The sequence below is a fragment of the Pristis pectinata genome, chromosome 3 (assembly GCF_009764475.1).
Source record: "Pristis pectinata isolate sPriPec2 chromosome 3, sPriPec2.1.pri, whole genome shotgun sequence".
Taxonomy (NCBI): domain Eukaryota; kingdom Metazoa; phylum Chordata; class Chondrichthyes; order Rhinopristiformes; family Pristidae; genus Pristis; species Pristis pectinata.
In genome coordinates, this window is record NC_067407.1 from 96,601,583 (window position 1) to 96,626,963 (window position 25,381).

The 25,381-nt window shown below is 39.7% G+C and overlaps 1 protein-coding gene across 3 annotated transcripts in view; it reads right to left on the reverse strand.

Moving 5' to 3' along the window:
- The window catches only part of tiam2a (TIAM Rac1 associated GEF 2a), a 217,100-nt gene that overhangs the window by 113,197 nt on the left and 78,522 nt on the right, over positions 1-25,381 (reverse strand). Inside the window, exon 3 of one of the 3 annotated variants that reach the window (XM_052012772.1) lies at positions 8,911-9,001. The exons of the other annotated variants lie outside the window; for them this stretch is intronic. Coding sequence (XP_051868732.1) covers positions 8,911-8,997 — 87 coding nt within the window. The 5' untranslated portion in view covers positions 8,998-9,001. The remainder of the gene's footprint in view (positions 1-8,910; positions 9,002-25,381) is intronic. 3 annotated transcript variants of the gene reach the window in all.

Consider the following 25,381-nt stretch of genomic DNA (forward strand, 5'->3'; position numbering starts at 1 on the left):
TCCTTTCCCCCTTTTTAGGGCTCTGGAGCTTACAGCAGAAGAATCTGAGACAAGAGTCAGAAGAAAGCAAGATAATCAACCGTGAAAAATGAAATGCCCATTGAAAGTGGAATCAAGATGATGGAAAAGCAAAAACTGAATTTGCTACAAAACTGAGGAAAGTTCATTGACCAAAAAAACATTAAATCTGTTCCTCCGATACTGCCTCTCGTGCCAAGTATTTCCACTGTTTTCTGTTTTTCTATTAGCATAACGGAATGGGCAAAATAACTTTAGCATCAATAACTAAACCCAATTAATTTGATCCAGAATTCTACACAGAAGCAAAACAATTTGTGCAGTGTTCGCCAGTTCCCTCTCAGGAATTTCAATTTCCTCTTGTTCCAAAAACAACTTAATCATTTATAACATTGGGTTCTCTTCTGGATTTCATTTTTATTTCTAACTCTATTTCTATCTTTTTCCTATTATTGGTAATCAGTAATAACAATTCTGAACAGGAAAGGCAAAGTTTCTGCTGCAACAAACAGCTTGTTGATGACATTTAACCACAGCTGTATTACCTTCTTCACTCTCCAATATCCCCCACCCATCCTGCCACATACAACATCAACAGACTTCTAATAGTTCAACTGTGATCCCTTGTGCACAAGGCATTCAAACCAGCACCTGGCTACACATGAACACAAGTGCATTCAACAGTTATTAGACAAGAAATTAAGAACAGAAACAATGGCCACATTTTCTGTTCCTGAACAAACTGATAAAGGGTGAAATAAAAATGTCTTCTGTCTGCATCTCTCTTACAGTGAAAACTGTGAACACAGAATAAACCAGGATTTAAATCAGCATCCTTTCTAGTCAGATGATTTTGCTGACCAACTGTAAAGGAAGCAGTTATCCAGTCCACCTCTCAGTATTCATATGTAACTAATTTTGAGATCAAAAGATTAGCTTTTAGATTGGAAAAGAACATGTAAATGTTTCTGCTTTAAAGTAACAATCTTGCAAGACAATCCATATACAAAAAGTTGAGACAAGGGACTGCAGATGCCGGAATCTGGAGCAACAGATTGATGCAGAGTCCTGATGCGGGGTTTCGACCCAAAACGTTGACAATTCCTTTGCCCCCACAGATGCTGCTCGACCCGCCGATTTCCTCCAGTGTAGGTCTGGTTTCCAATAAAGCTTGATGGTTAGTCAAAAATTGCTAAAGAACTGAAGAATGATGACCTTACCAGTGCAATTGTTTCACATGCTTTTTAAAATTTAAAAATAAAGCAACAATTCCTCAATCCTGATACCCAGCCTTTGAACTTGATTTTCTAGAATTTGCTGATTCCAAAGCTGAACATGTCCTTGAAGTCCAAAATGACCGAGGTCCAACATTCAAAGCCATTCTGTTAGAGATGTGAGGCACCATTGAGGATTTTTAAACAATCACAATGAGCCTGCTTTTTAAATTTAATTGTAGGTTAAAGAAACAAAAGAGCCCAAACTGCAAAGTTTGCAAATCACTGTAATTTCCATAAAATGAAAGCAATGCATCAATGGTCGAAAGTGATCTCACACTAACCATCCAATTGTAATCTCTTGTATTCAAAGATCGACTCCAAATAAATTTGTTGAATACTTGTCAGTTCAAATCAAATTTTACCTGCAAGAAATATGTATTTTCCAAACACAATTGAAACAAGGCTGTGAAATGTCTATAGCTTATTTATAGACCTTTCACAGGCATCAGGGATTACAATATGTTACAACTGTCTGCTGTCTAGTCCTCTAACTGGTAGGCTTTCCAGCACCCTCCCCCAACCTAAAGTAGGATTGTTAACCTTTAGCCTAAACAAAAGGTCAGCGCAGCATACAGCTGGCAGGCTTTACCAAAATCCTGGGATGTCAGTAAATTGACAGATATGGGCAGCATAAAGCTGCATTATATCTGGTAAGTAATCGATGTCTCACGTGGACTTCTTGGGAGGAAAAAAGTTTCTACGCATACCATCCCTTGAATTAATTTGTATAAGTTTCAACTTATTTGATTGGAGAAACTGCACAGTTCAGATGTGTGTGATGGTGACAGCACAGCTTTACACAACGTTTAAATTCAATGTTACATGAGTCACAAGGCCGTTTACTAAATAGATTTTCCACTGCTATGTTTAGTCTCAACACAACCTAATCAGAGGGGCCTTGCAGTGCACTTGATATATTTAATAGGCACATTAAAATTTACACTATGTATGCCTGATTCAAGTGTAATTTTGATGTCAAATTTACCATTTCGTAATCCTAAGCAAGAGCGGAGCAATTATCAGTCATTTCTTGCAAAGAAAAAAAATGCATCATATTTCCAACAAGCCTTTTCAAGATAATGCAGCATAGTTTTAAAAAAAATTCCGATATTAAGGAAAATTTTTCAATATGGTATAGTTCAAGGCAGCTTATGTGTTAATTAAATATGAACCAACTGGATGTTAGTAAAATTAAGTTGCTTTGGTGTACTAAGGTACTCAGGCAAGAACTTACTGATGCTGATACTTCTTTGTAGTTCAGCTACAGGAATTTTGCTTTGCTTTGGATCGCAGGATCCCATCACAGGTCAATGAATGCTGCATTCCCAGAAGTGGGACGTGCCTCAGACTCTTCACATTAAACTAGCCAAATACATTAGTGATTGTTAACCCCAAATCATGATAAGTCCATGGAAATAAAGTGTACAGAAACTACTGACTCAGACATTTTGTGCCCCGATTCAGGCATGATCCAGTTTCTAAGCATTTTATTTTCCAACTTTGAAATACCAACAGGGGGCCTCTGAGGAATAGCAATTCAGGCAAGGTAAATCTAGAATACTATATTAAATTCAACGCTTCAAAAAAATTGAACTTCAAAGTTGAAAACAAAATTCTCAATAGTAATCTACATAACCAATAGATCAAGTTTGTACATTTCACTGAGCTTTCTCCCATTTCTGGAATCGAACAAGATTCCTGGTTTAAACTGCAATGACATTCTTTGTGGATCGATACACAGAGAATGACATTGCTTCCCATGCAATGCTATGTTAGGAAGTGTTGCCCACTAGGAGGTGTGCCCGTCATTGGGCACTCATAACCACTGCGTCTTTACAGAGCTACAGCAGATCCCAGGCATGACTAGGAACCCCATTCAGGTAGTTTCTCTTGTCCTCCACTACTTCATCCATGTGGTATCAACTCCCGACCCAATGACCTCAACTGACTTCCCGCCCAATAATTTCACCCTCCAATCAATTTGTGACTCTATCCAACCAAGGGCCCAATCCAACCCCCAAGATCATCTGCCCTCTGTCTCCCACTCCCAACCCTGGACTAAATTGATTCTCTCATTTGTGGGAGAAATAATCCAAACATTCAGGAGCACCCAATGTCTCTTGGACGTTGCTTAGACCTGCAATGAAATCCTGACAACAAAGAATCCTAAGACTTGAGAACTGCTTGAGCTGTGGTTGTCTCCCACATTAGGCTATTTCTACATGGATAAGTGAAGATGGACTGTCCTTTCTTAAAAACAGCCTCAATACCTTCAAAAAAAAGTACAAATAAATAAATAGAGGAATAGGTGTTTTAAAGTGTGATATGCAAGACCACGGCCTGATGATAAGTGAACTGTAAAAAAAAAACACACTTCCATTTGTATCTAGTACGTCACCCACTTCAGAATTAATTCCACATCAGGAACATATGGCATAGCCTTGCTACGATGTGGAGTTTTACCTCTTATATATTTAGTTAGAATATTATGCTTTAGAGAGCCAATGTAATCAATATCTTCCTGCTGAGTTAACTTCAGGGCACAAATTTTAACTCCAAGATTTGAAGTACAAATTTTCCCACATGGCTGGACAACTCTGCAATAGCAAATCCCACTGTTAAATATTCTGTCTGGTCACACTTCTTGTCCTATGTGGGACTTAATTTTATTAAATTCTTTCCAAAATCAATGTTCAGGTTCCTCAAGTCTAACTGTTGACCAACTCCATCAGGTTCTGGAATTGTTGCCGGTTTTAAAAACAGTGTAATATTCTCTGGAAAATATTAATACAAACACCAAAACCAATGTCCAATGAGTCATGTGTGTTTTTCTATCAATTTTCCCAAAATGAGTTGAAGCGCATATCAAATTCCCCACTGGTATTTATACCCAACTCACAAAACAACCATCCTCAGAATTTTGACTCTAAGGGAACATTATCCACCATAATTTGCAAGCTTTGATTCCTCTGGCTTGTGAAATTAAGATTACAATGCAAGGCAGATGCTTAACATTCTGCCACATAGTGGCACACAGAATGGCAAGGTATCCAAGCCCCAAGGAATGATGATCAATGCCACATGTTGGTTGATACATGGGTGGTTAATAACCACACAGTGAGAACTCACAGTAGTCTCAAGAGTGGGCAGTCACTCAAGTTACGTAGATTGGCATTCTCAACATTTTACAATCTATCGATCAAAGGCGTTAAGAAATTGATCAAGATGGGGGTTTGGAGGGATATCCTAATCAGGAGAGCAGAGTGAGATGGGGGGGGGGGGAGGGGGGTGCGGGAGTGAGACGAGAGAGAGAGAAACAATGACTGGCGAAACAGAACAAGCAAATAGCACATCAGCAAGACAGACCGAGAAAGACACAATAAACATATTTATTTCTATAATTATGCTGATTGATTGCCAAGTAACACAATAAACTTCCACAAGGATTGTAATATTCAACATACATGCAAATGAATGGGTATAAATTATTTTTAAACCTAATTACAGTTCTGGAAGCTTGAATCAATTCTCAGCTATTGATGTAAAAAAAAATGCACAGTTTCCTATAGTCAGCCTTTTGATGCACTTATATTCATCCTCCTAGAAGGAATACCAAGTTCTGCTTCCACATTTCTTAATACTTCCCACATTTTCAATGTCAGTTTTGAAGTTATGACTCTATTATGAAATTCACCTCCTATTTGAACTGTATCACTTTCTCAAATGAATATCCTGTAATTACTCCCCACCCTACTCCCTCCCACAAATATCTTCCGTCTTCCACAGCATTCTGATAATAGGACATAGTACAGCACAGGAACAGGTCCTTCGGCCCATGATGTTGTGCTGAACTAATTAAACTAGTAATTAGATGCCTAACTAAACTGGGCCCTCCTGCCTACATAATGTTCATATCACTCAATTCTCTGCACATTCATGTGCCTAAGAGCCTCTTGAATGCCTCCATCATATTTGCCTCCACCACCAGCCCTGGTAGCGCATTCCAGGTACCTACCACTCTTTAAAAAAAAATTGCCCCACACATCTCCTTTGAACTTACCCCCTCTCACCTTAAATGAATGCCCTCTGGTATTAGACATTTTGACCCTGGGAAAAAGATAGCGGCTGTCCACTCTATCTATGCCTCTCATAACCTTATAAATCTCAATCAGATCTCCCCTCAGCCCCTGCCACTCCAGAGAAAACAACCTATGTCTATCCAATGTCTCCTTATAGCACATGCACTGTAATCCAGGCAGGTAAACCTCCTCTGCACCCTCTCCAAAGCCTCCACATCCTTCCTATAATGGGGCAACCAGAACTGAATGCAATACTCTAAATGCAGCTGAACTACAGTTTATAAAGCTGCCACATAACTTCCTAACTTTTGAACTCACTGCCTCGACCAATAAAGGCAAGCAATGCCATACACTTTCTTTACCATCTTCTGTGTAGCCACTTTCAGAGAGCTGTGGACTTGGACCACAAGGTCCCTCTGTACATCAACACTGTTAAGGGCCTTGCCTTTAGCAGTGTACTGTCCCTTCACATTACATCTCCCAAAGTGCAACGCCCTGGCCAGATAAAACTCCATTTGACATTTTTCTGCCCATATCTGCAATTGATCTTTTTCTCACTGTATCCTTTGGCAATCTTCTACACTATCCACAACACTACCAATCTTTGTATCATCTGCAAGATTACTAACCCACCCATCTACAATTTTCATCCAGGTCATTTATATACGTCACAAACAGCGGATCCCTGAGGAACACCACTAGTCATGAACCTCCAGCCAGAATAAGTCCCATCGACCACTACTCTGTCTTCCATGGGCAAGCCAATTCTGAATCCAAATGGCTACTTCACCATGGATCCCATGTACCTTAAGACAATGATAATGAAGACATTTTCTTACATAGCAAGACATCATTTGGTTTGTTGTGCTTTCTCAAGTTGCACCCGAGCTAGTTGCTCTAATTGCATTTTGATATGCTTTGCCGACTCAATTTAAGTATTTATCTCACCTTTTTTAACTGCTGCGACAGGTTTAGATTCAACAGCCATTTGTCATAATATAATCTATGCTCCCATAAAGAAGAGACATGCCCTCTGACTACCTCCATTTGGTACTGTGCACTAATCCAAATTTATGCTAATTTGTTACGCAACTCAATGTAAATGCTTCCCCACTTACTCCAAACACTGTCAAAATGTTGAGTACTTCCTTTCCATTCCTCCAATATCCTCCTGAAGTGAATGTGGTTTCTACTTTCTCCCAACAATGGGACTTCAGTCTCTCACATCTCTCAGAGCAACTTTGCTCTCAGTTGTAGTCACATTTGGTACAAGATGCACAATCAAGGCCAACACTGAGGAGTGGGATTAGAATTTATTTGCTTTCTAACAATAAAATGGCAGCAAAAGTCAACCCACTTTTGTGCAGCCAGTATTTGTTGGTCGACAGTGCATTCTGTAAACAGCTGAATCTTCTTCCCACAGTTTATACCCATTTCAAACTATTCTGTGCTAAATGCCCTGTAGGTCTCTTGACCTAAACACAGTGAAAAATTGTGTTTATGGACATTATCTAATGAAATATGAAGTAAGCCAATGAACTGGAGGTGGGGCTGCAGAGCATTTCACAGCAAAGTTAACTTGCTCAGAAAAAAGAAAGAGACATTTAAAGTGCAGGAGAAACAGAAGTTACAGAAACCTGTCCCAATAGACGACTTTGTGTAATAGTTAGTTACTATGAATTGTGTGTACAATCTGTATCAATCATTTATAGCAATTTGGTCACCAATTCAGTTGTCACTCTTTGCAGCCAGAAACTGGAGGTAAATTTAAGAGCCAAACCATTATGATGGCAACATCCAAACTACAGTCTACAGGCCAGGCAACTTAGTTAGCCAAATGTGGGACCCAAGGCAAATAATGGGTAGGGTAGATTTTTTCCACTGCACCCACACCCACCCACCCCCTCCCTCCCCCGCCATCAATGGGAAGTTAAATATGACACCAACCTACACTGCTCTGTGACAGTTCTTACAAAGCTTGACGGCATAGTGGATTTTTCTGCAAGTGATATCAAACGAACGTTGTACATTGTTTGATGTCAATGTGCGTGCCCCGTCATCTCTGTGCACAGTACATCATGTGCATGGAAATGTTAGCAATAACTTCAGCCATGGACCTTTGCTCAAACTTCAGAATGGCCCACAAGCCTAAAAGTTTTAGTGGCCTTTATTGATGATAGTATTCTGATTTTTTTTTGGATAGTTTGCAGCATTATGGACAGATATTCTAGCAAGTAGTCAAAAGAAAATTTAGAGTACCATCTTTTTAGGGAAGAAAATATGTGCACCAAGTCTATGAGCATTGCAGGTAAAAAAAAACTTGTGTTTCATCATCATCTAATTTTGCCTTGCAATATTACCATTCTTATTTAACCACTCTTGCCCTCAAAGTCTTTTTTTATCCCCCCTGATGTTGACCGCAAACATTTCCCAGCTCTGATTAAAACAAACTGCTTGCCTGAAACTTTCATGTTTTCATTTTCTACGCAAGTTGATTGACTTCTGGACATTTGCAGTATCTTCCATTTTTTTTAATTTTAGCATCTTCAATTACCATCATTTACACAACACTTCTTAGTAAAATCCACAGATGCTTCACAGAAGAAAATCTTACAGAAAGATAATTGAGTAAATGATGAAATGCTTGGTCAATGAGGTGGGTTTTAAGAGCATCCTGGAAGAGGAAGAGGGAGGTGCTAAGGAATTCTGGAGAAGATCTTGGAAGCTGAAGGCCTGGCACCAATGAAGGGGCAATTCAATTCAGGGATGTTCAAGAATTAGCCATCTTGTACAGGAAAAAAGTGACCAGTTTGTGAGACAACAGTATGTTCAAGAATCTTGGGGGGGAAACTTGAGGTGAGATTGGGCAGGTGCAGGGATGGGCGGGGGGGGGGGGGGGTGGGGTGGTGGTTCAAGGCTTTCGTTTTGAGAAGCAGCAGTGATGGCAGTTTTCAAACGTTACTAGTAGAACAAATGTTATTACTAGCACAATTATTACTCTAGGTTCTAGGTTACAGGAATACAAGTGGGAAAACTGGACTAATGGGAATACTCTGTGAGCCAGCACAGACAGTGCGCTGTGTGGCCTCCTCTGTGTTTCAAGTAAAAATGAGAATTATGAGGAATAACTGGCATCTTTTAAACTAACTAGGGGTAATGCACACAAATGTGTGCGTCCAAGGTGCGTCCATGTGGCCTCTTAGTGGATAAACAACATCCTGAAAAATTTCTTAACTCTCTCTGTGTAATCTCCCACTCCCAAGGGTGGTGATCTTGTAATTTTGACCACTCATCTAAATGATGAATCAAGGCAGTAACATTATGACAGACCAAATCATACTGGGAGTATCCAGCCGAGCAAAGGAATCACGAACGCGCCTCAACGATGGTCAACGATGCAAGAGAATGCCATTGTACTGTCCAGCATCACACACACTAGCAATCGCTGAACTGTAGATTCAGTATTCCTGGAGCTAGCCATGCAACCCTTACTCGCTGATTATTGTATCAGGTGGACAATTTGATCATACACTTACCTTGTACCTTCGAAGATGGAGGTGTCCCTTTCTGTTAGGAACACATCTGCTACCAGCATCAAACTGTATGCAGCTGCAATTCATCATTCTCCTGTAAACACAATGCGAGGCCAAAATCTAAAACGATTCTTTCTAATTGAATAAGGATAGCTCTACTGAACATTAATGAGAAAAGCTTCTACTGGGGTTCTGACTAATATCCCGAAAGTACCTCCCACTCAGATTGTGCAGAGAAAGTCAACTGTCTATGAATCCCAGCAATATGACTGCATTGAAAACTTGTGACACTGCAAACCAATGGGTGAGAGACAGCTTGAGAGCTCCAAAGAAATCTCCAGTCTGAGATAGGCTGCAACTGACAGGCATTCAGGAGAAAAGTGTGTGAGGGGCTGTCAATGTAGACCAAGGTCTGTACCTTGACAATGAATTCAAGAAACCTTCAGTAACATTCATGTTTGACAGTACAAAAGTTTACTTCATATAGGTCATCTAAATATACTACCTAAATATTAGGTGGCAGTATGACATTGAAAAATTTTAACATTTTAGAAATTGGTTAGATATCTAGGCAAGAGCAGAATCTCTCTCTACTATCTTACGTATGTGATCTAGAAGATTACAAGTCGCTATTAATGGGAGAAAATCTGACCAACAGGCTTCAAATAAGTAAGAAATTGGCGATCACAAAGGGCACTTCCAATTGGTTGCAATTGAAACAACATACAAATTGAAATTCACATTGGGATATTTCCTTGGGAAGCAATCCCAGTTTTGTATGTGTACTCAGCACACAGTCTCCACAGGAACTGTCAAGCTGGATTATACATTAAAAAAATAGATGGAGGATACAGAATTATGAACGATAGCACATTATTAATTACCAAATACATGACCTGAAGTCTCTCACATAAAATTTTAAGAATTAGTCAGACTTATTTAATCTGTTCATGAACTAGATACTACTTCTAAAAATATAGTACACACTTGACAAGATTCAAAAGTTGTTCAATAGAACACCTGAACAAAGAACAAAATAATCCTGTCGAGATACTCGTTCTTACCGCAAATGAGAATCCTTGTTTTTTCAAAAGCTGAGATTCAACTCCCAAGTTCTGAAAGAAGTGATTCGAAGTGCTTTGCTGCTGGACTTGTGAGTAATATATTGCACACAGCTCAACTGTTACATGCTGGAAATATTTTCTACACTGAATGTATTTTCATTAGTTACACCCTGTGTTCAACTTTTTCCATTGGTAGAGAAAGAGAGAGAGAGAAAATACAGGCCAACCAAAGTGGTTTTCCACCACTCGCTTCAAATGATTCCCCCAGACAGCTTGCCATAATGTCTCACAGTCCTCAGGGAATACTCGTATGACTAGGCTGTTGTATGACCCTGCATTCCTGAATTACCACGAGAGCTCAACCAGGAAAGCTTTCAGAGTCCTAACTGAACAACGGTTCAGTGACTTTAGCTGTTCTGTATTTTGTGTTCAAAAGTAATTTGTATCCCTGTAGGTTGAACTCATTTCCACATTAAAAAACTGTCTATTGAAGATTTGTGTAAAAATAGAAGCAAAATTGCTGTCTCAGTCCCAAACAAAGGTGTGGTTCTTGGCCAAAAAAGTTGTTCATTTACGTATTGAAGTGCAACCTCAATTAGATTCTGAATAAGCTTTATAATCCCTTTCTATGATTTTTCTTCTACCAGGCTGATTTATTTTTAAACATGGAGCTTCTGAATCAGTATTTTAAGAATTTAAGAGTAATTTAGAAAACAAAATTAGATTATTTCTAAAATTAGGAACATCCATTTTACATCTGGTAACAGAACACCATGCTTGGCCTTCAAAATAGTGCTTCACAATCTAGAAACCCTGTAAGGCATAGTGGTGCAGCTACTAGAGCTGTTGCCTCAGTGTGCAAGAGACCTGGGTTTAATCCTGACCTTGGATGCTGCCTGTGTAGAACTTGTACATTCTCTCGTGACCATAGGGGCTTCTTCTGGGTGCTCCAGTTTCCCCCCAAATCCCAAAGACAATGCGGGATGGGAGGTTAATTGGCCACTGTAAATTTCCACTCATCTGTATTTGAATGGCATAATTTGGGGGAGTTGATGAGAATGTGGAAAGGGGAAAAAAAAATAGGATTAACATAGAATTAGTGAAAATGGGTGATTGCTGGACAGTGTGGACTCAGAAACAGGCCCTGTGGCCCATCATGTTGTACACGGAGAATGGGTTTGGGGGATAACGTAGGATTAGTGTAAATGGGTGACTGCTGGACAGCGTGGACTCAGAAACAGGCCCTGTGGCCCATCATGTTGTACACGGAGAATGGGTTTGGGGGATCTAGCGAGTCGCTCCGGTAGAGCTAAAATGGACATAATAGGTCTCCTTCTGTGCTGTAACCATTCTTTGATTCTAGTCCATGTCCTGCCATCTTGCCCTGTGTGCCCAAATCTTCATTTGTTGTATGCAATTCCTGCATGCCTGATCATCCCACGTATAAATTGGTGATCTTGATATAATATGGCTATTTAGGCAAAACAATTTAATCTGACTTGCAGGAGATCCAGTGGCATTGTACATAGTTAATCAAAGACAATTTTATCATATACAATTTACCATTCTGCATCTGAAGTTTAGTGGTGCAAATTGAGGGCAAGAATGAAGAACACTGTGGGATACGAGTGTGTGGGTCCCAAGGTATAATAGTACCGTCAGATACTGCTGGGTGGAGTGGATGCTTCAGAAACAAATGGTTGTCCTGGGGTTGGACATCATCAGTTGGTCCATATTCCTGGATGTTTTGCCCACATCAATCTAGAATTGGTGGCACTCTTGGCTAACGCCGAAGGAAAACCCCCTTTCCATAACAGATCACAATGCCATCATCTGCTCTGAGACACCCAATCAGCAGCACAACCTTCATCTTGCTTCCCCACCCCTGTATTAATAAAACTATTAATATCAGTGTAATATCAATGTTACCACTTGACTTCGCCATTCTAGAACATAGAACAGTACAGCACAGGAACAGGCCCTTTGGTCCATGATATCTGTGCCAACCATGATGCCAATCCAAACCAATATCATCTGCCTGCACATGGTCTCTATCCCTCCCTTCCCTGCCTATTCACGTTCCTGTCGAAATGCCCCTTAAATGTTACTATTGTATCTGCTTCCGCCACTTCCTCTGGTAGCATGTTCCAAGTACTTGCTATTCTGTAAAACAAAAACAAACTTGCCTCGCAAATCTCCTTTAAACTTCCCCCCTCTCATTTTAAAGCTTTGCCTTTAAGTACTTGACACTTCCACCCTATCTGACTCTATCTAACTTATCTATGCCTCTCATAATTTTATATACTTCTATCAGGTCACCGCTCAGCCTCTGACGTTCCAGAGGAAAAAAAAATCCACATTTGTCCACATCCTGGTAAACATCTTCTGCATCCTCTCCAAAGCCTCCACATCTTTCCTGTAATGGAGTGACCAGAACTGCGCACAATACTCCAAATGTGGCCTGACTAAAGTTTTATACAACTGCAGCACGAGTTGCCAACTTTTATACTTAACACCCTGACTGATGAAGGGTAGTATGCCACACGCCTTCTTTACCACCCCATCTACTCCTATTGTCACTTTCAGGGAGCTATGGACTTGGACTCCAAGATCCCACTGGGTATCAATGCTCCGAGGTGTTCCATCATTTACTGTACTCTTTCCTCTTGCATTTGACCTCCCAAAGTGCAGCACCTCATTTGTCTGGATCAAACTCCATCTGCCATTTCTCTGCCCAAATTTCCAACTTATCTATATCCTGCAGAGTCCTTTGACAACCTTCCTTACTATCCACAACTCTGCAAATTTTCGTCTCATCTGCAAACTTGCTAATCAGCCTACCTACATTTTCATCCAAATCATTTATATATCATTACAAACAACAGAGGTCCTAGCACCAATCCTCGCGGAGCACCACTGGTCACAAACCTTCAGTTAGATTAACACTCCTCCCCCTACTACCCACCATCTTCTATGGCCAAGCCAATTTTGAATCCAATCTACCAAAACTCCATGGATCCCATGTCCCTTAATCTTCTGGATCAGCCTACCATGTGGGACCTTGTCACAAACTTTACTAAAGTCCATGTATGCAACATCCACTGCTCTGCCCTCAATCACCTTTGTCATCTCCTCAAAAAACTCAATCAAGTTTGTAAGGCATCACCATCCCTAATTAGTCAGTGATTTTTCAGATGCAAGTAGTACTCACATGTACTGATTAACTCTCAAAACTCTTAAAAGGGAGACTCCAGGTAATAAATAATATGATATCTTTCACAACTCTGTATCTTCCGCATATTTAATGTATAATGTGACTTGACAGTCCCCAAGGAGACTAAGAGCTGAGTACAGATGTGAGTACTCTAATGTAGTCTTGGTCAGCCACCCTCTAAACTGGAGCCTATCCAAATTTGCTTCCAGTATCCTAATTTTCACAAAATACTGTTCACCTAGCACGCTGATCCACATTAGGCCCTGGTTAAACAATGCCTCAAATCTTAAAAATTTCCTCTTTGCTTTCAAGTCCCTCCGAAGGTCACCCCCTCCACCCCACCCCTCCCCCCAACCCCTCCGCCCCACCCCCATCTCTCCAGCCCTAGTCAGAGTCATACAGCACGGAACCAGGCCCTTCAGCCCAACTGGTCCATGCCAACCAAGATGCCCCATCCAAGCTAGTCCCATTTGCCAGCATTTGGCCCATAACCTTCTAAACCATGTACCCGTTCAACTGTCTTTTAAAAGTTGGTGTTGTACCTACCTCAACCACTTCCTCTGGCAGTTCATTCCACATACATAACACCCTTCATGTAAAGAAGTTGCCCCTCATGTTCCTCTTAAATCTTTCCCCTTTCACTTTAAACCTATGGCCTCCAGTTCTTGAAACCCTAACTCTGGAAAAAGACAGAGTGCATTCACCCTATCTATGCTTCTCATGATTTTGTACACCTCTATAAGGTCACCTCTCAGTCTCGTACGCTCTAAAGAATAATGTCCTAGCCTACCCAACCTCTCCCTATGACTCAGTTCCTCACGTCCTGGCAGCATTCTTGTAGATCTTTTCTGCACCCTTCCCAGTTCACCAACATCTTTCCTATAGCAGGGTGACCAAAACTGAACACAATACTTGAAGTGCGGCCTCACCAGCGTCCTGTACAACTGCACCATGACTGCTCAACTTTTATACTCAATGCCCTGACTTATGAAGGCCAGCGTGCCAAAAGCTTTCTTCACTGCCCTGTCAACCTGTGACTCCACTTTCAGTGAACCACGTATTTGTACTCCAAAGTCCCTCAGTTCTACAGCACTCCCAGGGCCTTGCCGTTCACTGTGCAAGTCCTACCTGGATTTGACTTTCCAAAATGCAACATCTCGCACTTATCCGAATTAAACTCCATTTGCCATTCTTCAGCCCACCTACTCAGCTGGTCAAGATGCCCCTGTAATTTTTAATAACCTTCTTCATTGTCCACTATACCACCTATTTTAGTCCTCCATTTCTGGGCTCTTTTGCATTACAGATTTCTATCACTCCAACACTAGCAATCATGCCTTCTATCACCAAGGCTTCAAGCACCGGAATTCCTCCTAAAACCCACTCCCTTTATGTCCTCCTTCACAAAACTTAAAACCTAGCTCTTGGATCCAGGTTCTGATCTCCTGCTCTGACAACAATTTAGTTTGTTTGACAGGGTCATGAAGCATCTTGGGATACAACATTAAAAGATGGTATACAAAAATAAACAAAATATGGATTTATGAATTTGTTATCAGACAGAAAACGAAAATTGGGAATAAATGGACCCATTTCAAGTTGGCAGATTGTGAATAATTGGGTACTGCAAGGATTGGTGCTTGGGACCCAACTATTCATAATCTATATCAATGATTCAGCTGAGGGTATCAAATATTCTATTTCCAAGTTTGCTACTGATGATGCAAAACTAGATGGGATTGTGTACAAGGAGCATGTTGAAAAGAAGCTTCAAGGAATTTATAGACAAGTTAAGAAATGGGCAGATGCAATATAATATGGAAAAGTGTATAGTTATTCACTTTGAGGCACAAAATAGAGCAGATTTGTTTTAAATTACTGATAGATTGGGTAGTTTTGATATTCAAAAGGGATCTGTGTGTGCTTATACACCAATCATTGAAGTTAACATACAAATGCAAAAATTGATTAGAAGGACAAAGAATATGTTGGTTTTCATTAGGAGAGGATTTCAGGAGTAAAGAGGTCTTCTTTGTTTTCCTGTTCTTCCTTGCCAATCCCTTGGGATCGAGAATAACTTGCTCCTATTCTAGTATTATGGGTTCTGAGCTGACTGAAAAGGCCAACATGGGACTCTTCCACAGATGGGGCAGATGAGTGGGAGTTTTGTGTGGTGATGTATGGACTCAAAGTTCTTAATGCCGTCTGAATACTCCTTTTCCACTTTGAGAAATCATGGGCCAGAGATTCCCAATCGTCAGTGTGGATGTCATAATTTTTCAAGCAAGCTTGGAGCATATCCTTGAATCTTTAGATACAGCCTTGGTGAGATGTACTTTAGTATTGTTATAGAGTCTGATCTTCTTACCCAGAAAAAGAGTATGCTTACTATTGAGAGATTGAAACAAAAAAAAAATCACTAGACTGGTTCCCAGGATGGTGGGTATGCTGTATGAGGAGAGATTGAGTATACTAGGCCTGTATTCACTAGAATTTAAAAGAATGAAAAGGATCTCATTGAAACTTTCGAAGTTCTTAAGGGATTCAATAGGCTGAAAGCAGGGAGGATATTTCTTCAGGGGGAGTCTAAAGACATAGGGGTCATAGTCTCACAATAAAGAATAAGCCATTTTGAACTGAGAGGAGAAATTTCTTCACCCAGAAAGCAGTGAATCTTTGACTGTGTCTAAAGGGCTGTGGAGGCTTCTTCATTGAGTTCTTTCAAAACAAAGATTGATAAAGGAATAAAAGTACAGTGCAGGAAAATGGTATTGATAGAGAAGATCTTCCATGATCCTGCTGAATGGCAGGGCGGAGTCAAATGGCCTACCCTTGCTCCTATTTCTTATGTTATTAATAGTTCATTAATGCAGGCATTGGGAAGCAAGATGAAGATTGAACGGTGATTGGTTGTCTCAGAGCACTGTGCAGCTTTTGTGCAACCAAGAACTTGGGTATGCAACGGATTGTTGTTATTAGTAGGCTGTGGGGAAGAGGTTAGAGGAGAAAGACTGTCAAGTAAATTAGCGTGAAATATTATGAAACATTGGTGGAAAAGCAAAGACCATGGTGGCTGAAAAGCAGAATTTCACCTTCAACAGTGGATCATTAAGAGTAGGGGACAAGGCAGGCTAGGTCGGGGATAGTCGGGACCCTGTTGAACATTCAATGTGCACTTTTGTTGCCAGATTCCAGAAACTCTTTCCTTCCACAACTGCTATTGTTGTTTGATATGGGACCAACCCCGACATAACCCCAAACCAGTCCCATGAGACTCATACCAGACTGCCAGATTTTGGACACTTTTCCATTCCCTGTGTTCCAAACAATTGATGTCATACCCCAACACAAATCTTAGTGCCTCTGCATACTTCACTTCTGCAGCTATATCCCAGGATCCTTGAAACTATAGAAGCAGATGGTAAGGATTATTCTTCACCGTTTGCATCAATGGTTGAATTGTTGTGCACGTCGCAGAGAATAAAGGCAGATCAGCCTGGACAGTTAATAAAGTACACCCATTGTACAAGTGCAGACTGTAATCAACAGAACAACTTCTCCAAAAAAAAAAGGCATAGCTGCAGGGCTTTTAAAAAATTATTGATTAAAAACTCAAATGCACAAAGAAACATTTACTATGGCAATTTGTGTACAAAATGGGCACCAAAAATTGCCTCCACTTCAAAACAAACATTTTGACAGGCACAGGTGGTATGTTAAAAGCTTGGATTCTTTTGTGCTGGACTACTTTGTTTTTAAAAATTATTGCTTTTCCTTCAGAATGGAATTCTGAGTTGTTACAATCATAATGATTCATGCATGCTTTTAAACAAAATAAGCAATCGAATTATGCTGATTTGGTGCAATTCATTTTTCACAGCCACTACATTACCAACTCTCTGCACTTCATATCATATGTACAACTACTACTTTTCACTCACCATTCCTACAATGAATATTTAATATTTACAGCTGGTCTCTGTGAAACTGTAGCACACTAATAAAAGTTCACCAGTAGAGGGTGCACTATCATAACAAGCTACCACAAAATTATGCTAGTGCAAAGACCACAAGAAAAGTGGTCACAAAATCAAAAAAACATGAAGAACATTCTGGTGGCAAAATGCTGCACTTGGGCTTTCACCCAGATACTTTCTTGATTTCAGAATCAAGAATCAACCAACTCACTATCGGGAAGTTATTGGAGAAAATATTTAGGGATAGGATTTACTCGCATTTGAAAAGGCATGGCCTGCTTAGGGACAGTCAGCACGCCTTTGTGCAAGGCAGGTCATGCCTCACAAACTTGATTAAGATTTTGAGGAGGTGACAAATGAGCTTGATGAGTTTAAGGCAGTGGATGACATGGACTTTAGTAAGGCATTTAATAAGGTCCCTCATAGTAGGTTTTTGCGTTACTGAGAATGTGCTGGGGGCAGCCCGCAAGTGTCGCCACTCTTCTGGTGTCAACATAGCATGCCCACAGCTCTTAACCCGTACATATTTGGAATGTGGGAGGAAACTGGAGCACCCGGAGGAAACCCACGCAGACACGGGGAGAAAGTAAAGCTCCTTACAGACAGTGGCCGGAATTGAACCCGGATTGCTGGCGCTGCAATAGCGTTATGCTAACCGCAATACTACCGTGCCACCCAAGATATGCTCAAGATATACAGATATAAGACAATTTAAAAAAAAATTTCAGTCCTTGTTTTTGGTCAAATTTTAAAGGGTATCCAAAATGTAGCATTACAAATATCTTCCATAAAGTTATCATACGTAATCAAGGCAGCAGGCAGTACCAGCTGATACTCTGAGGGTAGTCCTTAGAACTGCAATGACCGATTAATAATTACTGGATTCAAATTCATACAGCACCAAATTATTAACACTCATCAATTGACTGGACCATTTGCAAAACAAGGAAGATTATTACACAGAAATTGATTTCAGCTGAATTGTAAACTTCACTCAGTTGTGGTACCACTGCCTCCACACTTCATGGTTCTGGCTTCAAAGTACATCCAAAGATTTGAGCACATCATTTGGCTGGCACTTCAGTGTAGTACAGAAGGACAAGCAGTTTGGCAGCAGCAATTTTTGGATGAAGCATTAAATCAAGATCCCACTTGCCCTCTCAGGTGAATGCAAAATATGACAACATTGAAGAACATAGAAATTCTCTTGCTTTCCAAGCAAATATTAATTCATAACTAAACTGCAGATTATTTGGTCCTTTACATAATGTCTTTGTGGGACCTTGCAGTCTGCAAACCAGCTGCCCCATTTTCCCACAATACAACATAATTAAAACATGTTGGTCATCCTGGCATCTTAAGGTAGCTCAGTATAAATGAAAATACTTTCTTTTTGGCATCTACTTGCAACAGCAGTTGTGAACAGTTTATTCCCAGAGATATTGTGCATACAAACAAATGACCAGCAAATTTGATGAGAATTATGGCAAAAAGATTTTTTGTTACAAAGCAAATTTTATGACAAAATTAACAACCACACACTTGAACTCATTTCTTGAGGCATATGAGATGTAAAGGATTGACCAAAAGTTTTGTCCGGCTCGAGAACCTAGAATTCGAAGTAATTAGCTCACGATAAGGGATCAGCCACTTGCATCTGAGGTGAGGAGAAAATTCTTTTACATGGAACACCGTAAACTTATGGAATTCTCCATCTCAAAGGCTCAGTTGTTGAGTGCATTCCAGGCTGGCATCAATATGAATATGTTCTACTGAAGGTATATAATCTCGTTTCTCCAGAGTTCCTTTCTCACCTTAACTTCACTAGGCATGTCCAACCTGAAATCAGAAAGGCAAAGCAGACAGCCATCTCTCATACCCTATCTTTCTAACAGCATATTGTAGCATTTAGCCTCATTCCATTTTCTGCCTTTCCTCCCCTCCTCATCTGGAGGCCCAGCTTTTCTCAGAGCTTCCCTCCAGTTCAGCAGCTGAGACCAGTCAGTGGGGCTGAGGTAATTTTACTGAAAGTCCATCACCTGCCTGTATTTTTTCCCATGAATAGACTTTGTAATGTAGTAATGTCAATCTAAAATCTAAATCATTTACTAGCAGAGCAATATAAACTTGTTGCAAACAAAAGTAACTTAGTTATGACACTTAAAATGCATATGGCAGTAATTGATGAATTAAAGAATTACTTAATTCGCCTTGTTGTTTCATTACTAAGTTTGGGATCAGAAAAAAATCTGGATAAGGATGGATTCTTTCATGTAACCAATAATCCCATAGGAATTAATGCACTAGCATATTAATAAGGACACAGGTGCCATGTTATTAATGCACAGCAGGCAGCTTTTAGCCGCTCATTAACTGATTCAGTGTTTTTAAAGCAATAACTAAGTGTAATATATTTATATAATCAAAAGTGAGTCAGATGATGGAGGCAGATAGTCTGTCCTAACGATTTCACTTTAAGTCATTTTTCACACCATTATCTTTCATTATTTCATACCTGCAAGATCAACCAGATGTCTTTTAAAGGGTTAAGCAAAAAATAATGATTTTGCAAAAAGATGTAAAAAGATCTAAAATTTGAGTACGCTGCAAAGAAGATCCAGTGAAAATACAGTTCGCAGTGTGCATGTAGGTGTGGGCTGGATATAATGGGGAAAAGACAAAATGCATGGTTTAAAAAAGATTAAAACCCTTGTAAATTTACCAAAATGAACTAACACAGAATCTATTTTCTGTAGCCATAACCAAATAAGCTTTTCTTCAAATAATGACAAACCAGATATGCAGTTTGAATGTCATCTATTTACAAGCAGTCCACTCTTAAGTTGATCAGATTTCATAACAAATTAATTAGTTTAAGTTTTCACTTCAGTGTTACAAAATTTACTAAAAAAGATTTCTAACCCTCTTACAGAGACTCTTGCCCTGCACTGCACTGACAGCTTTCATTTACACCCTCAACCACAAAAGCAAACATACTATTTCATCTCCACTTTCTCTGAGGCAGCAAAATAACATGGCGTTAATTCCAATAATTTTATATCGGAGACAAACCAACCTTTTGGATCAGTTCATATCTTTTTATTTTACACTGACTTTACAGAACATTAAATGTAATTGCAGTGCAAATGAGAAGTCACCAGTTTTTGGATTTAATCTTGGATACATGAAGTAGGAAATAGTAATATGTACTGGGAAACCTTTAAAGGAGCTACTTCTGTGACAGCAACGTAGTCTCTTATAATGCTGCTTAGGTCATGTTTTTTATTGAATAGCCAGAGAAGCTACCCATTATGAAGACAAAGAAGTTTTGCCCTCTACAGGCAAAATTTTACAAATCTAGTACCAAAGTATATTTTCGTAATTTATAGATTTTTTAATGTCTTTCCACTGTACTGCTGCCACAAAACAACAAATTTCACATCATATGTCGGAGATAATAAATCTGATTCTGATCCATTTGTTCAATTGCAAGGATCTTATTGGCAGTTTAACATTAGAAATAATACTGTTGATGTCTGAAGATAGATAATGGACATCATGGTGTAACCTGTCATAGAAAAATTTACATCTAGTAAATGGTGCAGAAACTTGAACAGTTCTATTCTGGGAGGGTTCCATCAATTGGCACTGAAGTTTATCAAGAATTGAAAACAAGTATGTTTCTTAGAGTATGCATCAAATGCCAAATCATGTAATAGAGCACTTCCTTCAAGTGGGGTAGCTTTAGCTTTGACAAGCTTTTTTTAAGCACTGATATTAGATCTAAAAGCAATGTTAACAACTTGTGCCCAACACCTGCAACCTGAGAAATCTGAAGCTCTGCCAGGTGGCTGTGGAGAAAAGTTCAACAGGAAAAAAGGTACCTAATAAGAGAGTAAACAATGCCTGAATAAATATAGGTAATGAAATCCAGCCTGGACTACTTTAACAAGGAGAGGCTTTTACCATATGTATGTGGTTAGCAAGCACAAATACATCATCTAGCTGTTCCATGCAGAACCGTGATCCATAGAAAACAGGTGCAAGAACACAACAGCCTGTAGATTCTGTACAATTCCTTTTAGGAGGGCATAACCAGGGAAAGTGTGCATTAACTATCAATATGATTGAAAATCCTAATAGTTGTGCCATTTACTGTGTTATGGTTGCACATCCCCCCAAAATCTTTCAAGCTTTTCTCAGGTTTGTCACCATTCACAAAACCTACCACATCCCCAGACAAGGAAGACTTTTAGGTGCAGAGATACAGTATCTGTGGTCATGTGAATCTAGCATTAAAAATGACCAGCAACTAATTAAAGCTACAGATCAACCTGACTACTCCACAAATTGTCAATTAGTTTAAAAGACATAGCAAGTCTTCCTGGTAATGTACTCCTTATTACTCTGTACATTGCTGGATTGCATTGATTTATTCCAAACTTTTGCATGGATACTTTGGCACAATCTCATCTTGGAAAATTTCTGCAACTTCTGCCATATTTTGTCAACTCCACCACAGTGAAAACAATCCGAAAAAAAGTTGGTACATAAAGAGAAAAATCACAAATTTACAATGGCAAAAACTGTGATTGCTTTGAACAGGAAGTCTGAAATAACCTTCTACTTCATATATTATGCATGTACTGCATCATTCAATTTATACAGCTCAAAAGACTTCCTCTTGCTGGAACTTTTGGCCGTTGCTAGAAAATTAAGAGGCGCAAGGATCACACAGTGCTGAACAGATTTTACACGAGCCCATTCCTTTGCATATGGGTCTGAATGGACCTTATACCAGTAAAGGCCCTGCCTTTTTGCGTGCTCCAACCAATTGCAGAGACCTGCTGCAATGACAGTGAAAGCCCTGATTTTCAATTTTGTTGTATTTTCATGGAAGTTGAATCTTGTATGAATAAACATGGGGGTGTGCGATCCAATTTGTAGGCAATAGAATACAGAATCTGGGACAAAACTTTATAGAACCAGTCTGAAACACAAGAACACAAGAAAGTAGGAACTGAAGTAGGCCACTCAGCCCCTCAAGCCTGCCCTGCCCTTCACTATGATCATGGTTGATCCATGCTGGCCTCAACTCCTCTTCAATGCCAGTTTCCAATAACCCTCAATTCCTCAGATCTTTCAAATACTTATTTATTTCCACCTTAAATCAGTCTAATGATCTGGCCTCCGCCACCCTTGTTAGCAGAGAATTCCAGAGGTTCACTGCCCTCAGAAACTTCTATGCACCTTAGTTTTAATTGACTCTCCCACTAATGAAAAAAAATCTTAACATCCAGCTGTCAAGCCCCCTTATGATCTTATTTGTTTGAATAAGGTCACTCCTGATCCTTCTAAACTCCAATAAATACGGGCCCAAATTGTCTTGCCTCTCTTGAACACTATTTTTCAATTCATAGAACAACAGTTATCTCTGCATCTAAACGTCTGAACATAATTAGCAGAAACTTGCCTTCCTGATCTTGGAACATTATGGGTTTTGTGGATAGAGACAAAGTTTGAAAAAAGCCTTAAAAACTGCAGATACAGGAGAATGGTTCCTCTTGTGGGAGAATCTAAAACTAGGAATTACTGTTTAAAAGCAGAATCTTATGGGTGTTTATGTCAGAGTTAGATAGATTCTTCATAAGCAAATGGGTGAAAGGTTACCACATGTGGATGGGCATTTGGAATTGAGATTACAACCAGCAGTGATATTAAACGAAGGAACAGGCTCAGGAAACCAAGTGGCCTACTCCTGCTCATGATTTCTATAGTCTTTATATTTTGTCTATTGTTTTGGCCACCAAATCACATGCAAGATACTCAAAGAAAGGATTTGCATTTATATGGAAACCTTTCACAACCTGAACAATTTACAGTCAAAGTACAAAAGGAGGCAGCAAATTTCCACAGTCTGATGCAAATGATTAGATGGTCAGTTTTATGTAACTTGACGAATAACGAATTGCACAGACTTAGAGAAATAATAATTGGAATGGGATCCCTTGCATCCACCTGGGAGAGGATAGAATTTTGGTTTAATGCTCCACCCAAAAGATAGAGAAAGTATCAACATACTGCAAAATTCATCAACGTAAAAGGCAAAATCCGTTATGTACATCTGTAGATAAAATAATCATGACTAGCACTATCCAGTATAAGAAACCCAACAAATTTATTACATGATTGAAAAAGCTTGCTTTGCATCAGTGTTGACTGCCACTCTAACACAATACAACAGTGACCACATTTGAGAAAAATTCCTTAACTGCAAATCATTTGTACATCCTCTGATAATGAAAAGCACTACATAAACACAAGCTGCACATATCTACAACGCAAGACACGTGGGTGTAACTCGTTCTGCAATTTCCTTCCCATCCCCACACTCCACCTTCCCAAACCTCCAGCAATCAGTTCTTCACATAGCTTTGGAGGGTCTTTGGGAAAGAGCTCTGCAATATAATATTGGGAAACATTGGTAAACAGGTATTATTGCCAGTTACTGGAAAGGATTTCCTTTTGTTGATGCAAGATTTGATTTCAAACTTGGCATGCAATCATCATTTTCAATAAATTATTGAGTCTGACCTCTGCATTAAAAAATATTTTGTTTATCCAGCTTAGTGGAAAGAAATGCAGTATTTGCAAAAAAAAAACCATTAAAACCTTATTCAAAAAGCAAGACAACCACCACTGCAACCCAGAAAGCAACTGAAATTGGAACATTTGAGCATTGCATAAATAATGTGGGAGGTGATGCAATGACAAAAAAAATCAAAATCTGGAAAATTACCATTACGTTCCAGTCAATAGGTCCCTCACTATACATATAATGTAGAAAGACAATGAACAGGTGAAACATGATCCAGGTTTCTTTGAAATATAATTGATATATAATGGTACGCTTTTAAAAAATTGTACTCTCCTGTTAATTCATTTTGTAAATGGTCAGACAGAATTGGTGTTGAGCCACACAGAGCACAGGCTCTGGCTCAGTTCTTTTGCTATTGTTACTGGACCACAGCCAATATTGTAATGGGGGAAGTTAAAAATGGAGCAGCCATGCTTCCCCACTCCTGATAACTAGTCATTGTCTATGTTTGTAGCAGCTAAGGATAAAGCTCAGCATCCATCACCTACAGTTGAAGAGCATGCCCAAAGCTCATTTTCATGGATTATAATGAAGGCCGGCAACATAAGGCTATTGGTTAATATAGATGAGTTAGCAAATACAGATGAATGTTATAAAGATAGTGCATAATTTTCTTAACAGAAAATAGTACTTTATTTTGAACAATTGTATGGCTGCTTCCTTGTCCTACTGATATTTCAAATATTCTTAAAGATATAATTAGCAGCAGCTGAGACGAATAGAAACAAGTTCTAACATATGTTAGACTGGCGAACTGTACCTTTCCAGCATTCTAGTTCAAACATATGCGTGGAGTTTAGTTGAAAGGGGTGGGGGGGGGGGGGAAAGAGGGGAAAGAGTGAGGGACAGTTGGGGACCATTGGGCAGTTGTGATAGAAGTTAGCAGGAGCATGTTGCCCTTCAAATAATTAGTAAATATGTTAAGTGCATGTTTCCATATTATGTTTAACATGCTTAGAGTAATAGAGCAATACAGCACGAATACAGGCCCTTCAGCCCAACAAGTCAATGCCAACCATGGTGCCAACCCATCTGTTCCCAATTTCCTGTGTTCGGCCCATATCCCTCTAAGCCCCACCCCTGCATTACCTATCCAAGTGCTTCTTAAATAATACTATTGTACCTGCCGCAACCACTTCCTCTGGCAGCTTGTTCCATATACTCACCACCCTCTGCATGAAAAAGTTGTCCCACAAGTCCCTTTAAAAATCTTTCCCCTCTCACCCTAAACCTATACCCCCTACTTTTGGACTCCCCTACCCTGGGGAAAAGACTGTTACCATGCCCCTCATGATTTTATAATATCACCCCCTCATTCTCCTATGCTCCAAGGAATAAAGACCTTGCCTGGTCAACCTCTCCCTGTTACTCAGGCCCTCTAGTCCTGGCAACATCCTTGTACATCTTTTCTGCACTCTTTCCAGTTTAACCATGTCTTTCTGATAACAGAGTGACAAAAACTGAGCACAGTACTCCAAGTGCAGCCTCATTAACGACTTATACAACCCCGACATAATGTCCCAACTCCTACACTCAGTGCCCTGACTGAAGGCCAGCGTCT